This window comes from Trachemys scripta, chromosome 5 (assembly GCF_013100865.1).
Source record: "Trachemys scripta elegans isolate TJP31775 chromosome 5, CAS_Tse_1.0, whole genome shotgun sequence".
In the NCBI taxonomy this organism is placed as follows: domain Eukaryota; kingdom Metazoa; phylum Chordata; order Testudines; family Emydidae; genus Trachemys; species Trachemys scripta.
In genome coordinates this window covers 117,804,494-117,821,489 of record NC_048302.1, presented here as the reverse complement: position 1 = coordinate 117,821,489, position 16,996 = coordinate 117,804,494, and the positions used below count along the sequence as shown (strand labels likewise).

At 41.8% G+C, this 16,996-nt stretch overlaps 1 protein-coding gene across 1 annotated transcript in view; it reads right to left on the bottom strand.

The window, feature by feature from the left end:
• Positions 1 to 16,559, bottom strand: part of TRMT44 (tRNA methyltransferase 44 homolog) — a 35,458-nt gene extending 18,899 nt beyond the window's left edge. The window contains exons 1-3 of the mRNA XM_034772886.1: positions 16,444 to 16,559; positions 5,501 to 5,720; positions 4,405 to 4,473 (exon numbers count right to left, since the gene is read on the bottom strand). Coding sequence (XP_034628777.1) covers positions 4,405 to 4,473; positions 5,501 to 5,509 — 78 coding nt within the window. The 5' untranslated portion in view covers positions 5,510 to 5,720; positions 16,444 to 16,559. The remainder of the gene's footprint in view (positions 1 to 4,404; positions 4,474 to 5,500; positions 5,721 to 16,443) is intronic.
• Between the last annotated feature and the right edge of the window lie 437 nt (positions 16,560 to 16,996).

The window sequence follows — 16,996 nt, the reverse complement described above, 5'->3', positions numbered from 1 at the left end:
GACCATTAACATGAGATGTGCCTATACTTTGCAAGCTTAAGTAGGAGCTGAGTGGTTAAAGCAGGAGAGTAGCAACAGGTAAGTATTAATACCCGTTTTACAGGTGGTCACACAGAGAATCAGTGGCAGAGCTGGAAACTACGATCCTAGACTCTGCATAATACATTGGCTTTGTGCATCTGCATGTGATGCCGCTCTTTACTTGATGGACAACAGAATGCGACCTACTACTAGTGACAGCTACGGGATAACTCTTTTAGCTCAAGTGAAAGAGGCCTGAGTTGATTGAGTCAAAGGATCACGATTCTAGTCCCAACTGCACAGACAATTCTTCTGATAATTGTTTGTTGCCTGCAGGACATGGATTTTGTTATAGGTGCCTATTCTATGACTCTAAGTACCAGATAGACTCTCTCTCATAATCAGATGTTACAACAGGCACAATCAACTGAGTAGGATTGTTTATGCTTACAAGAAACAAAAATATCAGGAACCCTTTGAACATAGAATTGATGTCTGTGCCTTTGATTGTTGCTAAATTGTTAATTTCATGGATATTCACTTCATTCCCTCCCACAAGTTGTGATTTTGGTGCATTCCAGCAAAATACCAGCTTGTGTTTACATTTTCCACTTTACAGATCACGATATTAAGCATGTTGGCACCGCCGCACAGTTCCTGTGAGGTGCCAATCATCAACTCCACAGATCTAGCCCCTCCCATGTGCATCAATCCATTTTATAACACATACCAAATGTGCCTAGAGAGCATGTCAACTCAATGTGACCCCAGAGCAAAAAGAAGTTCTATGGGTTTCCGTTCAGTTTGGTTGTCAGTGGATGGCAAAGTCCATGAGAAGAGATAAAGGTTGACAATATTCTTTTTAAAACATCTCTTTAACCTATTTACAAATGGCTCAGTAGTGTACACCATAATTCTGATATTTTAAAATTCTGCAAGGATGGATAGAAATATTGCTTAATAATAGGTTAATGAGTAGCAGTGACATTCTGTATCCTTTTGTTCACCCCTTTTACAAGACTATGATAAATTTTGTACAAAGTATGCTTTGCGAGGTATCATTTGAAAACTCATAATTTGCTGATCATTATTGTCCCAGTAAAATATTTGTGGCAACACTGTAAAGTTATAAGATTCTACTGTATGACATTACTGAGATATGTTCCAAGTTTAGAAAAGCAGGCACAAACTAGTTCCTCGGAAACAAAAGGGAAACAGACAACTCGCCCAGGTGTCAACAAAATGGACTATCAATCATCTGGTTATGTGGGCATTCTTTGGCAGGAAAAAGGGCATGAGTGAGAAATTTACATGTTGCAAAGGAACAGCTGAAGGTTCCATCCTAGATTTTGTGTCCTGACCCTCATCTGGAAGTGATTTTCAAAGGGAAAAGAGAACTGTAAGAAAGGGCAATAGATGCCCCAAAATTATTCCTCCCTCTCTCTCTATCCACAGCAGTCACAATACCTGAAGAAAAGAAACATCTCTGAACTGGGGAAGGGGTCCTGGGTGAAAGGATTCCAGCCAGCAAGACTGCTAAAGTATGTGCTGAGAGAGACCTTTTGCTTTGTATTCACTTAGCTTGTTAAGTTAGGTATTATTGCATTTTACCTTATTTCTCTGTAACCAGTTCTGACTCTTATGCCCCATTACTTGTAATCATTTAATGTCTTTCTTTCTGTAGGTAATAAACTTGTTTCATTGCTTTATCCATACCAGTGTATTTGAACTAAAATGTTTGGGAGACTCCATTTGAGATAACAAGATTTGTGAATATCATTTTCTATTAATAAAATGATGGACTTTCTATGAGCTTATATTGTCCAGAAGGAAAGATCTGGGCAGTATAACATGCACATTTCTGGGGACAAGTTTGGGACTAGGAATTTGCTGGTGTTGCTCTGCAGTATAATTCAGGAGTGGCTGGCTATAGCCACTATACAGCTGGGAATAATTTACATGCTGGAAGCTGCCTGTCAGCAGACCAGGAGTGGTTGCTCTCACAGCAAACCAGTGTAAAAGGCACCCCAGGTTGGAGAATTGAGGGGACACAACTGTTCGACAATCCAAATTGTACCCTGGGTAATGTCACAGTAGCTTTGGTAACCAATAACTGAATCATTTTAACAATTGTTATTAAAAGAATTACTGTCACTTCATAGGACATACATTATCTCAAGGAACACAATAGGTTAAACTTACAGCCATTGTCACAAAGTACATTTAAAAACAAAAACAAAAAATTCTTAGACATGATGATCTTACCCCTAAAGAATGTGACTGTTTTCCCCTAATATTGGTATCCATCTACAAATGTTATCTATGAAAATAAAATTGTAAGCAATAGTATTGCATTATAAAGCACTGTCCATATGGGAGTATCTTCACTACACTGCTCTACAGCCAAAATGCTTCTGAAATAAATGTAGTCAAACTTTACTAATTCTGGGTCACTGAGAACGAAAATGATGCTTAAAATTGTTGATTGGCTCTAGTTTTCAAGATATGCTATTGGGTCAGTATATACGACCCTTGACTTGGGAATGGCGGAGGATAAGTGAGTTATAAAGGGAAGGGATCTCAATTTAAATCAGAAATGACTAAAATACATCTTTGACTGGATCTATGAATAAATCTATGACTGGGTTTGGACAGTACTTGCTTTTTAGGCAAAACAATGAATGATGCAATCTGAAGCTGGTATTGCATCATACATGATATGAATTGCATCATGTTATTCCTAGAAGTCATGGATGATGCAATCATAACAAAGTTTACATCACTCTGCTGAACAAATTGCTCTACATCAGCTCTAGAAATCATACAGTGTCGTGCTCTCTTATTTGTCAGTGTTTGATTTTGCAAAGGGACACATTTCTGTTTAGCCAAAGTGAGCAGAGATGCCTCATACTTGTGTGAACAGTGCAGATAACTTCTGCTATGTTTGTGGTGAAGTGACTTTTGCATCACAAAAGCGCAGTATAACCACTATGGTTAAGAAAGCCTATCACCTTTCTTTTGGCTGCAAAACTGGAGATCAGGACAAGAGGTGGGCCCCACACATATGCTGCAACACTTGTGCAACAAATCTTCGCCAGTGGTTGAACAGGAAAAGGAAATCTATGCCTTTTGCAGTGCCAATGATTTGGAGAGAGCCAACAGATCATACCAGCAATTGTTACTTCTGCATGGTGCCTCCAGTTGGGAAAGGTGTGTCAAAGAAGAAAAAGTGGACTGTGCATTATCCAAACATTCATAGACTCATAGATCGCTAGCTGGAGGATTCTCTGCCAATTGAAGTCTCTAAGCCACAGGATTTGGGGACTTCAACAGCAGAGTCAAGGGAAAGGGTAGGGACGGCTTTGTGGCCTGCATCATGCAGGGGGTCAGACCAGATGATCATAATGGTCCCTTCTGACCTTAAAGTCTATGAGTCTATTACTTTGCATTTATCAATGCTGAATTTCATCTGGCATTTTGTTGCCCAGTTGCCCAGTTTTGAGAGATCCTTTTATAGCTCTTCGCAGTCTGCCTGGGACTTAACTATCTTGAGTAGTTTTGTATCATATCATCTGCAAATTTTGCCACCTCACTGTTTACCCCCTTTTCCAGATCATTTATGAATATATTGAATAGGATGGTCCCAGTACAGACCCCTGGGGGACACGACTATTTACCTCTCCATTCTGAAAACTGACCATTTATTCCTACCGTTTGATTCCTATCTTTTAACCAGTTACCAATCCAGGAGAGGACCTTCCCTCTTATCCCATGACAGTTTACTTTGCTTAAGAGACTTTGGTGAGGGACCTTGTTAAAAGCTTTCTGAAAATCTCAGTACACTATATCCACTGGATCGCCCTTGTCCACATGCTTGTTGACCTCCTCAAAAAAATCTAGTAGATTGGTGAAGCATGATTTCCCTTTACAAAACCATCTTGACTCTTCCCCAACAAATTATGTTCAAGTAGGTGTCTGACAATTTTGTTCTTTACTATAGTTTCAACCAGTTTGCTTGGTACTGACATCATACTTACCAGCCTGTAATTGCCGGGATCACCTCTGGAGCCATTTTTAAAAATTGGCATCACATTAGCTATCTTCCAGGTACAGAAGCTGATTTAATTTATAGTAGTTCTGCAATTTCACATTTGAGCTCCTTCAGAAGTCTCATCTGGTCCTGGTGACTTATTACTATTTAGTTTATCAATTTGTTCCTAAACTTCCTCTAACGACACCTCAATCTGCGACAGTTCCTCAGATTTGTCACCTAAAAAGAATGGCTCAGGTTTGGGAATTTTCCTCACATCCTCAGCCATGAAGACCGATGCAAATAATTCATTTAGTTTCTCTGCAAGGGCCTTAGGCTGAGCAGTCACTTACCAGCAGATAAGTAGCAATGGCAACATCTTCATATACAAATTTTTCAGGATCTGTTACTTCAGGCCACACCTTCAGATAAACAGAGGTAAAATTACCAAATTGCTTTGTCATTTTAACTGCATCTCTTTAAAGAACATGCTCAACTAGATTGGCTTTGATAGTCACCCCATCTTTAACCTATCTCTGAACATTACGGAATTCTAACCTTCCCATTAATTGGAAAAAAAAAAAAAAAAAAAAAAACTTACTCCATGATAAGCAATATGAGACTGCATACATTTTTGAGAGTCACACAATAAACTAACTGGTGTACGCACACTAGGACAGAGAACATCTGCAGTCAGTCAGTCAAGGTAAGTTTCGGGACCAGTTATGGTTGTATATGTGCAAATCACACTGAACAAAGCCCACCACATGTTCTCTAGTACATTGCAGGTGCACTGGTCTGCTTATTATGTCTCAGGAAAATTCACATCCATTGGTATGGCTATGTCTCACATTGGAAAGATTATTATTTGTATTACAGCAGTGCCTATCAATGTTCCCTCTAATTTTTTACATCCATGTGCAGAATTAATTTTGTTAGGTGCACCAATATAGAGGTGGTTATTCACGTAGCTGAAGTTGCGTATCTTAGTTCGAACTGGGGGGGTTAATGTGGACCAGCCCTTAGAGCCAGGTTGTCAGAGGTATTTAAGCACCTAAGGCAACAATGACTTTCAGTGAGATTTAGACTCCTACGTGCGTAATTCACTTTTGAAAAACTGGACATAGGCTCCTAAGTCAGTCAGCCTTGCTTTTGAAAATGTCATCGGAAGCACATCAAGGCTGTGTACCTCAGATACTATCGTGCTCGTCATTTTCTCCTAGTTACAAATTACAAGTGCAGATTTCAATTTGACTCATAACCACCACCAACACTATGAAATAACGTTGAACTCTCTTCACATACACAGGGAACTTTAAAATCAAGAACAAATTTTAATTTAATGATTTTCAAATAGATTTCTCCTTTTTTAACTAAGACCACAGTCTCACTAGGAAGCAGAAAACACTATGAGAGAATGGGAGTCTAGATTTTAATCGCCACACTTACCTTTACCATTTCTTTGTATTTTTTTTTTAGCTCTTGATAAACCCTGCTGTATTTAGCCACAGAAATGAGTGAGAGTGTACTTTTAAACTCACTCTGCTTTTCCTCAGTGGACCATTTAGCCAGTTTGGACAATAGTTCATTTCCAAGCCACGTTCTTTTGGGGTATACTATTCCATCTGCGACCCAGTTTTCTGGAGATGAAGTTAAAATAGACACAGACCTTTAAAAATATAAGAAATATGAATAAATACAGTGTATGTCAATGATTAAACTAAAGGCTCATTCATGAGAAAAAAACAGCAGAAGCCACTTTAAACACAAGCTTTATTACATTTATCTTTTGCATACATCATAGGGCAGGATTTTCAAAAGCATTCAGCATTGGCCTAACTGCTCCCATTGTAGTTAGTGGCTCCCAATGCTGAGTGCTTTTGAAAATCCCACTCTGTGTATTGAAGAAAGGAATTGACATACCAGGAAAGTTCAGAAGAATTGATATTTATAGCTTGGCTATCTGGAGACTAGGACACCAATCCTGAAAACACTTAAGTACACACATAACTTTGCTCACTTCAACTGCCCTATTGGCTTCAACAGGACTATTCATGTGCATCATGTTAATCACATAACTGTTTGTGGGGTTGGGGCCTATGCAGGAGATTTGATAACATTACAAAATTATGTGAAGGGTATAAAGATCCAAGAGGAAAATGAGATATTCAGGGAGGTCCAAGGGATAGAACAAGAAACAACTAGGTAATACATGAAAACAACAGAAAACAGAATGAGTAAAAGAGAAAACATCTTAGCAATGAATTCTGTTCAGCAGTACAAGAATCTCCCAGATGATGTGGTAGAATTCCCATTGTTTAAGGCATTAGTTCCCAAACTGGGGGGAGTGCCCACCTGGGAGGGAGTGAAGAAATTCCAAGGGGGGCACGAGGCTGCCCGGCCCTTGAGCTCCCGGCCGCGGAAGCTAGCCCCTGGCCCCTCCACTCCTGTCCCCCCTCCCCCACAGCCACGCTGCCGCGCAGGCAGCGCAGTTTGCGCCTGCCCACCTCCCAGGCTTTCCAATAAGCCTGTCCTGCCGCTCTGAGCAGCCTGGTAAGGAGGCGGGGAGGTTGGATAAGGAGCAGGAGGTCCCGGGGGGCAGTCAGGAGACAGGGAGTGGTTGGATGGGGCAGTGGTTCTGGGGGGGGCGGTCAGGAGATAGGGAGCGGGGGGGAGGGAGGATAGCCATGGGAGTCCTGTCAGGGGGTAGGGGTGTGGATAGGGGTTGGGGCAGTCAGGAGACAGGGTGCAGGGGAGGTTGGATAGGGGGTGGGGTTCTGGGGGGAACGGGGGGGTCCCGGGAGGGGGCGGTCAGGGGACAAGGATCAGGGAGGGTTGGATGATGGTAAAGGAGAGGTGGGGTGTGTGTGAGGGTTTCTTGAAAATTAAAAAGGGGGCGTGATGCTGAAAAGTTTGGGAACCACTGGTTTAAGGCATTTAAAGCTAAACCAGACGTTACACATGGCTGTACTGTATGTAACACTGCAGCATTGGCCGAGGGGTAGACTAGGGACATGACACTGCAAGACGGCTCAGCTCTCTGGCCCTGATCCAGCAAAGCACTTAAACGCATGCTTAACTTTAAGCATGAGAGTAGTCAATGGGACTACTCACACATTTAAACGCAAAGTGGCTTTGTGGCATCAGGACTAGAGTGCTCAGCACCTTGCAGGACTGTGCCTTGGGTGATCAATCAGGCATTCCCCAAGTTTAATTTTCACGATTTTAGAATACCATGTCCCAACTTGGAGAAATCTCCAACTTTGACCCTGATACTGCACACACACAAGTGCTTAACTTTATGCTGAGTAGCCTTCAGAAGTGACTCTGTGACTATAAACATTTTTAAGGAAGTCAGATGGCACGATTCATAATCCTATCCATGCAAAACTTGGAACAGGCTTAGTTGTACAGATACAAATTTGGGATTTTTCAATTAACTGAGAAACATTTAATATCTAGCAATTATAAAAAGAAAGCAGAATTGATTAAATGAAAAGGTTACTTTTCTATTACGGCAGGATGAGATCGTGATCCACAGTATGATTCACTCAATAAGGATCTGAGGGATTGATTCTTCCCCCATTAAAGTCAATGTGAAATTCCCATTGCCTTCAAAGGAGCAGGATCAAGCCCTAACTAAGAAGAATGCACTCAGTTCAGGTCTCTGAGAACAGTGAGCTAACAATTTTAGATCAAGTGAATGGATTCAGGTGTGCACATACTGCCATAGGAGATCATATCTTAAATAAGGAGCAGGGGACTCTTTATCACATAAATCAGGCCCTATATAACACAAATCAAACCATCCAGACACATTATAGAAGAGGATGGTGTCATCTTAGGCCAGTGCAGAGGTTTGCTTCCCCTCTCTCTCCCCAACACTCACCATTCATCATCTTTAGTGTGTGTAAGTCGAATTTGATAAATGTTGCACTTCTTAATCTGATATTTTCCTTCATCATTTTCCTCCAATGGCAGAAAGGTCACAGTCCCATTAAAGGTATCTGAAAAGATTTGTAAACTGTGGAATATTATTGGCTCAAACTATTATGTTGTTTAGAAACTTGGGTAATTCTAAGCCACGCAAAATAAGAAGCCAGTATTTTGCTGCTTATACCATAGCACAACTTAGAGAAGCAAGCTGTATTTAAAAGCAGAGATAGGAACCTAATGCTCCCTAATGCTCAGGAGAGGTGTAGTGTAAGAAACAGCTCTGCCATCTAAAACTACTGATTCTTTATACAGTTTGCAATACTGTGCATATTATTGCAAGATGTTTTACAGCATTTCTAAGGCCCTGATCCTGCAGAGACTTACATGTGTGCTTAACTCTAAAACATGTTCGTTGATTTCTAAGGGACCATGTGGTGTAATAAATATATGGCCAGATATCTATTACTGAAAGTCATGTACCACCATAACATTGCTACTCACTGTCTCTTTAAAATTGGAAGCCTGGAAAGTAAATTCCAAATTAACGGAGATACAACTACCCAGGGCGGTACATAGCTGTTGTAATGCAAAAGAGCAGGAAGATACCTATCAACAATTTTGTGAACTAACCTGTTCAAAACTGGAAAAAATACTACTATTATATTTCAACTGTAGTAATATCCAGATCCCCCAATTGGGCTAGGTGCTATACAAACACATAAAGACAAGGCCCTGCCCCAAAGGGAACCCATTCGATCTCCAAGCTGGCCTTGTGCAGGGTTTCAGCTGAAGTTTTGTTTGCAGGACTATGAAGCAAGGCAAGGGTTAAAGTAAGAGGGAAGGACCAAAATCAGAGAGGAGTACTCTCTCTTCTCCCCAATTTCAGTGAGCAATGCTCCCCCACACTCCCGCTCCCCTCGGTTAGAGCAGTGAGAGCTCTCCCCTCTCATTTCAATCTACTTTTTAGCCTCTGACCTAATGCCGTGATCTTACAAATACTGACATCTGACCAGTCCTATTGGCTCCAATACTCTTATTGAGTACCCACATGAGCAAACTTATGTATGTGCCAAGTGTCTGAAGGATATGGGTCGAAGAAGACAAGTGGCATTAAATGGAGGCGGAAGGATAGATATCACATATAATTTTATATATAACTTGTTGTTTGTTTTTTGTGATCATAAAACATTAATGTAAAAGCCAGCTATTCCCATCTTCCCCTCGAATACCATCCCCAACAGCACCAGTCATACATTTCAGGTGCAGGAGCCTTGTTTGGTTTTTGGCAAGTTAGCATTTCTTCTTTCACTCAAAAGATAACTTCCTTCTGACAAGTGCAGTATGATGGGCTGCTGTATTCTGCATCTGTAGCAATCACAACTGCCTCCTTGTGTTTAACTGCAAGCAGTGATCTTTGGGATTCTTTGCAAGGTAAGTAGTCAAAACCTCACCAGTAAAATGAATCAGCGGCAGCAGCTGTACTTGGGATAGATACTCAGCTCAGTGTCCAAAAAAAGCTCTGAAAGGCACAATGCAGCACTTGGACACTTAATTACACACACAGCACTGAGGAAGCATAACCGCACAGCTCCCAAACTGTACTTTTTGTGGGCGACGCTGGACAAAACTTTCACACACCATTTTTCCTTGTTAATGCAAGAATAGGAGATGTCAAATAATCTGGCTGTTGATTGAGATCTTGTTAACATATACTGTACAAGGCTAGCTTTAATTAATTTTCCTTTTTTGTAGTCAAATGGCATGTCCTAGTGTTCTTAAACCTCACTCCTTGCGCTTAACACAACCTTCTGAGTACAAGCAGACAGCACACAAATAGCCAGACGACACTTCTGGATGACTTCGGCTAGCAGAAAGCAAGTTCCTTAGTGTTATTTTCTAAATCAAAAGGAAACTGAATAAAATCCAACCACCATTTTACCGGTCCAATGACATTTATAATCTTGATGTCAGTTAGAATACAGTCCCAAAACAGAGTCAATGGAGCTATGCTGACTTACACCAACTACAGATCGGGCCCTGAAATGCCTGCACCATCTAGCTATCAAGTCTCATTTTCTAAAATGAATCATGTGAATACCATGGTTAACTCCTACAGAACTTAAAACAGTATTTCATTTAAACTTCCTATCAATGAAAAACAAAGAGGAAGGAAGCAGACCATAAATAGCATGATATAAACTAGTCCTCACATGCTATTGATTTTACCTCCCACATCTTCAATAGATCCATATGGCCTCCTATAAAATAACCCTAATTTGCTTAATATGTTCCATATGGCATTGCTATAAAAGAATTAACTGCTGTTATTGGTCTACATTGGCATTATTAATTTATAAAAGGTAACCACAAGAGTATCCTGTAGCAAACATTTTGCGGTTTAATTTCTCCAATACCCTTCAGATGGCAGAAATACAAAATAAGTCAATGTTTGTTTGTCCTTTTCTATTTATTTTCATCAAAGCATGCATTCCAACACAACAACAAAGTCACAGGGCACCAAATAGGCAGTCAGGGCCTATGCTTACATTCCTTAGGCAACCAAAATTCCCACTGATTTCAACAGCAGTTCTGTGCGAGCAAGGAATGAGGATCAGGAAAAGGGTGTGACTAATGTGGACACATTTAGTAGCATTGCACATTTGTAGAGCACTGGATTTGGTCAGCATGACCTTAATAAACTTAATCCATCTTTACCCAGCAATATTGTTAATCTTTCCAGCTATACTCTTAGCCCAGCAGAAGAGTCTGTCCTATCTCGGGGCCTCTCCTTTTGTCCCTCCAGACCCATGAATATGATACAGTTCTGCGGTGACCTAGAATCCTACTTTCGACGTCTCTGACTCAAAGAATATTTCCAACATACCTCTGAACAGCATACTAACCCACAGAATCCTCCCCACCAGCACTACAAAAAAAAGGATTCTGCGTGGACTCCTCCGGAAGGTCGAAACAACAGACTGGATTTCTACATAGATTGCTTCCGTCAACGTGCAAAGGCTGAAATTGTGGAAAAGCAACATCACTTGCCATATAACCTCAGCCATGCAGAACACAACGCCATCTACAGCCTCAGAAACAACCCTGACATCATAATCAAAAAGGCTGACAAAGGAGGTGCTGTCGTCATCATGAATAAATTGGAATATGACCAGGAGGCTGCTAGACAGCTCTCTAACACCACATTCTACAGGCCATTATCCTCTGATCCCACTGAGGATTACCTAAAGAAACTACACCATCTGCTAAAAAAACTCCCTGACAAAGCACAGGAACAAATCTGTACAGACACATGCCTAGAACCCCGACCAGGGGTATTCTATTTGCTACCCAAGATCCATAAACCTGGATATCCTGGACGCCCCATCATCTCAGGCATTGGCACCCTAACATCAGGCTTGTCTGGTTATGTAGACTCTCTCCTCAGACCCTACGCTACCAGCACTCCCAGCTATCTTCGAGACACCACTGACTTCCTGAGGAAACTACAATCCATCGGTGATCTTCCAGAAAACACCATCCTGGCCACTATGGATGTAGAAGCCCTCTACACCAATATTCCACACAAAGATGGACTACAAGCTATCAGGAACAGTATCCCTGATAATGTCACAGCTAACCTGGTGTCTGAACTTTGTGATTTTGTCCTCACCCACAACTATTTCACATTTGGGGACAATATATACCTTCAAGTCAGCGGCACTGCTATGGGTACCCGCATGGCCCCACAATATGCCAACATTTTTATGGCTGACTTAGAACAACGCTTCCTTAGCTCTCGTCCCCTAACGCCCCTACTCTACTTGCGCTACATTGATGACATCTTCATCATCTGGACCCAGGAAACTACAGACCAGTTAGTTTAACTTCTGTGCCAGGGAAGATAATGGAGCAAGTAATTAAGGAAATCATCTGCAAACACTTGGAAGGTGGTAAGGTGATAGGGAACAGCCAGCATGGATTTGTGAAGAACAAATCATGTCAAACCAATCTGATAGCTTTCTTTGATAGGATAACGAGCCTTGTGGATAAGGGTGAAGCGGTGGATGTGGTATACCTAGACTTTAGTAAGGCATTTGATACGGTCTCACATGATATTCTTATCGATAAACTAGGCAAATACAAATTAGATGGGGCTACTATAAGGTGGGTGCATAACTGGCTGGATAACCGTACTCAGAGAGTTGTTATTAATGGTTCCCAATCCTGCTGGAAAGGCGTAACGAGTGGGGTACCGCAGGGGTCTGTTTTGGGACCGGCTCTGTTCAATATCTTCATCAACGACTTAGATATTGGCATAGAAAGTACGCTTATTAAGTTTGCGGATGATACCAAACTGGGAGGGATTGCAACTACTTTGGAGGACAGGGTCATAATTCAAAATGATCTGGACAAATTGGAGAAATGGTCTGAGTTAAACAGGATGAAGTTTAACAAAGACAAATGCAAAGTGCTCCACTTAGGAAGGAAAAATCAATTTCACACATACAGATTGGGAAAAGACTGTCTAGGAAGGAGTACGGCAGAAAGGGATCTAGGGGTTATAGTGGACCACAAGCTAAATATGAGTCAGTGTGATGCTGTTGCAAAAAAAGCAAACATGATTCTGGGATGCATTAACAGGTGTGTTGTGAGCAAGACACGAGAAGTCATTCTTCCCCTCTACTCTGCTCTGGTTAGGCCTCAGCTGGAGTATTGTGTCCAGTTCTGGGTGCCGCATTTTAAAAAAGATGTGGAGAAATTGGAAAGGGTCCAAAGAAGAGCAACAAGAATGATTAAAGGTCTTGAGAACATGACCTATGAAGGAAGGCTGAAAGAACTGGGTTTGTTTAGTTTGGAAAAGAGAAGACTGAGAGGGGACATGATAGCAGTTTTCAGGTATCTAAAAGGGTGTCATAAGGAGGAGGGAGAGAACTTGTTCACCTTAGCCTCTAAGGATAGAACCAGAAACAATGGGTTTAAACTGCAGCAAGGGAGGTCTAGGTTGGACATTAGGAAAAAGTTCCTAACTGTCAGGGTGGTTAAACACCGGAACAAATTGCTTAGGGAGGTTGTGGAATCTCCGTCTCTGGAGATATTTAAGAGTAGGTTAGATAAATGTCTATCAGGGATGGTCTAGACAGTATTTGGTCCTGCCATGCGGGCAGGGGACTGGACTCGATGACCTCTCGAGGTCCCTTCCAGTCCTAGAATCTATGAATCTATGAAAAGAAGCCCTTGAGGAATTTCACCATGATTTCAATAATTTCCATCCCACCATCAACCTCAGCCAAGATCAATCCACACAAGCGGTCCATTTCCTGGACACTACTGTGCTAATAAGCGATGGTCACATAAATACCACCCTATACCGGAAACCTACTGACCGCTACACTTACCTACATGCCTCCAGCTTCCATCCAGGACACACCACACGATCCATTGTCTACAGCCAAGCTCTAAGATATAACCGCATTTGCTCCAATCCCTTGGATAGAGACAAGCACCTACAAGATCTCTATCAAGCATTCTTAAAACTACAATACCCACCTGCTGAAGTGAAAAAACAGATTGACAGAGCCAGACGAGTACCCAGAAGTCACCTCCTACAAGACAGGCCCAACAAAGAAAATAACAGAACACCACTAGCTGTCACCTTCAGCCCCCAACTAAAACCTCTCCAGAGCATCATCAGAGATCTACAACCTATCCTGAAAGATGATCCTTTACTCTCACAGATCTTGGGAGACAGACCTGTCCTCGCTTACAGACAACCCCCCAACCTAAAGCAAATACTCACCAGCAACCACACATCACTGAACAAAACCACTAACCCAGGAACCTATCCTTGTAACAAAGTCCGATGCCAACTCTGTCCACATATCTATTCAAGTGACATCATAATAGGACCTAATCACATCAGCCATACCATCAGGGGCTCGTTCACCTGCACATCTACCAATGTGATATATGCCATCATGTGCCAGCAATGCCCCTCTGCCATGTACATTGACCAAACCGGACAGTCTCTACGCAACAGAATTAATGGACACAAATCTGACATCAGGAATCAAAATACTCAAAAACCAGTGGGAGAACACTTTAACCTGTCTGGTCATTCAGTGACAGACCTGCGGGTGGCTATATTACAACAGAAAAACTTCAAAAACAGACTCCAACGAGAGACTGCTGAGCTAGAATTGATATGCAAACTAGACACAATCAACTCCGGTTTGAATAAGGACTGGGAGTGGCTGAGCCATTACAAACATTGAATCTATCTCCCCTTGTAAGTATTCTCACACTTCTTATCAAACTGTCTGTACTGGGCTAGCTTGATTATCACTTCAAAAGTTTTTTTTCTCTTAATTAATTGGCCTCTCAGAGTTGGTAAGACAACTCCCACCTGTTTATGCTCTCTGTATGTGTGTATATATATCTCCTCAATATATGTTCCATTCTATATGCATCCGAAGAAGTGGGCTGTAGTCCACGAAAGCTTATGCTCTAATAAATTTGTTAGTCTCTAAGGTGCCACAAGTACTCCTGTTCTTCTTTTTGCGGATACAGACTAACACGGCTGCTACTCTGAAACCATCTTTACCCAGTTCCCTGTCTAATGTGAGGCTATATAAGCCCATTCTAAGCTGAATGTTCCAAAATCATTTTATTTTTTTGTAACATGTCTACCAAGCTATTCCATATGGGTGGAATCCCCTGCGGGGAGTTTTAAAACAACAGACACAGGGCTGTTGACTAATAAATACACGAGATAAGTGATTTTTCCTTCCATTCTCAAAAAATTATTCAGAAGTACAATACACACTGTAAATGGTTTCAGAAAAGGTATTGAGTAAGAATTCCAAGACATTTGAGTATTTCAAGGTAGCTATCAGTGTTGGTGCCTTAGATCAGTTACTTTACTCGCTTTTGGATTTAGGTTCCTTCCCAAGGACCAGTAATAGAATTCAATCCACACCTTGTTATTTTTTCAATGGGATTCACACAGGTGTAAAGATCCACTCTGAATGGATACATTGCAGGATTAGGGTCATAAAAAGTAAGATGGTCTGTGAATAGAACATATTACTATATGCTCCTGTTCAGGAAAGCTTAAAATTCCATGCCAGGTAGGGTTGCCAATTTTGGTTGGACGTATTTCTGGAGGTTTCATCATACGACAATCTTTAAAGATTAATCTTTAATTCCTGGAGACTCCAGGATTGTCCAGGAGGATTGGCAACCCTAAATGCCAGGATTATTAAACAACACGGATAGTCTGAAAGAGACAGAGAGACCCAAGTTGCTTTGAAAATCTTACAAGCCACGTCAGATTCTACTGCTGCAGATGTCCTTTTTAAGTTCTGTACTTTCAAAGGCTATTGTCAAGCTTTGTAAATCTACAATTACACCTACACTGCCAGCTGTGTTTTTGTTTGGCCTATTTCTGTCGGAGCTCCAAGTAGTCCCCCCCGCCATACTTCTACTTTCTTCTTAAAATAGATAAGCATTATTTCAATATCCTCCTTGTTCACAAGGATGGAACAGACAAGCTAAATTTAGCAATAGTATAAAGCATGAGGCTGTGAAGAAATCTAGTAGAAGTTGCAATTTTCTCAGTGCTTCATTTTGGGTGATAATAGGTTTTTCAAGATTAGAAGAGCAGCTGAAAAAATATGGTATTTTATAAGGGCGGATTCTAGTTTGGGGCTGTTGGTGTCCTTTAAAAAAGCACTTGGATCCAATATCATGGTAATAAACATACCAAACTGAATAATAAATATTTAGGGTGGAATTTTCAAAATCTCCTATTGACTTGATGTGAATTGGGTGCCTGCCTCTGTTAAGTGTTTTTGAAAATCCCATCCTTAGCACTTACATAGTGCTTTACTATACTTAGGTAGGTTGAAGGATGTATTCGTTTGATTCACAAAGGCCTATTGCTGGTCAATATTTTGAAAGTAGTATTTCAATGGAAGTTATTGGAGGTATTCTTATTGTAGGTGCTACCTTATCCACTCCCATAAGAAATGTGAGATTATGAGGAAAGAAAATTAACATTGGGAAGGCGCACTGGAAAGGAAAAATAGTGTCATTGCAATGAAACTAGGCAACCCCTCAGCCCATTTATCTAAAAGGTTGATGTTCACATTTCAAAGTCAAATTCTCCTACTGCCCTCTCTCCAAAAAGGTAAGTGTCTGAAGTATTTTACTTATATGTTTAAAGACAAAACAGTCAGAAACACTCCGCTAGTACCTGTGGGAAATAACTTTCACTACAAAGTACCGGCTACTGTTGACCTTGGTACCATCACAGGAATTTCCAGAGTGACTTAATTCCTTTGCTAACATCCCCTCTTGCTATGGGTCCAGGAGGCAGCTGGCATTTGCACATATGAAAGCCCAGCTAGTTTCCACCACTCTGACTCTGTTGTCATTCATCCCCTCTGTTAAGTTACCTTTTATGACCATTTCTTTTCTCGGTGCAGTGGAGCAATGGTGAAGGTGACTTTTAGGGAACAGAGTTCTGAGGACCGCATCAAGGCCGAGAGCATCTGTCTCAGGCTGGTTTTCTTTCCCAAGTTCTTTAATGAAGGCTGGCATTTCACAATCCTCCTGAGCAATCATGCCAGAGAAATCACTCCAGAGAGCTTCCAGCATTGTGGGGGGAGGGATGGCTCCATCCCCAGCAGTCACTTGCCTCTCCTCCTCCCTGCGCTGCCCCCAGTCCCCAGCTATTCCCCTCCCCTCCTCTGCCACTGTTCTCTCCCCATTCCCTCCCATCTCCTCCTCTGCCCCCTTCCCCCCATCCCCAGTCATCCCCATCCCCTCCTCTGCCCCTGTCCCCCTCTCCCCATCCCCAGTCATCCCCCTCCCCTCCTCTGCCACTGTTCTCTCCCCATTCCCTCCCATCTCCTCCTCTGCCCCCTTCCCCCCATCCCCAGTCATCCCCATCCCCTCCTCTGCCCCTGTCCCCCTCTCCCCATGCCCAGTCATCCCCCTCCCCTCCTC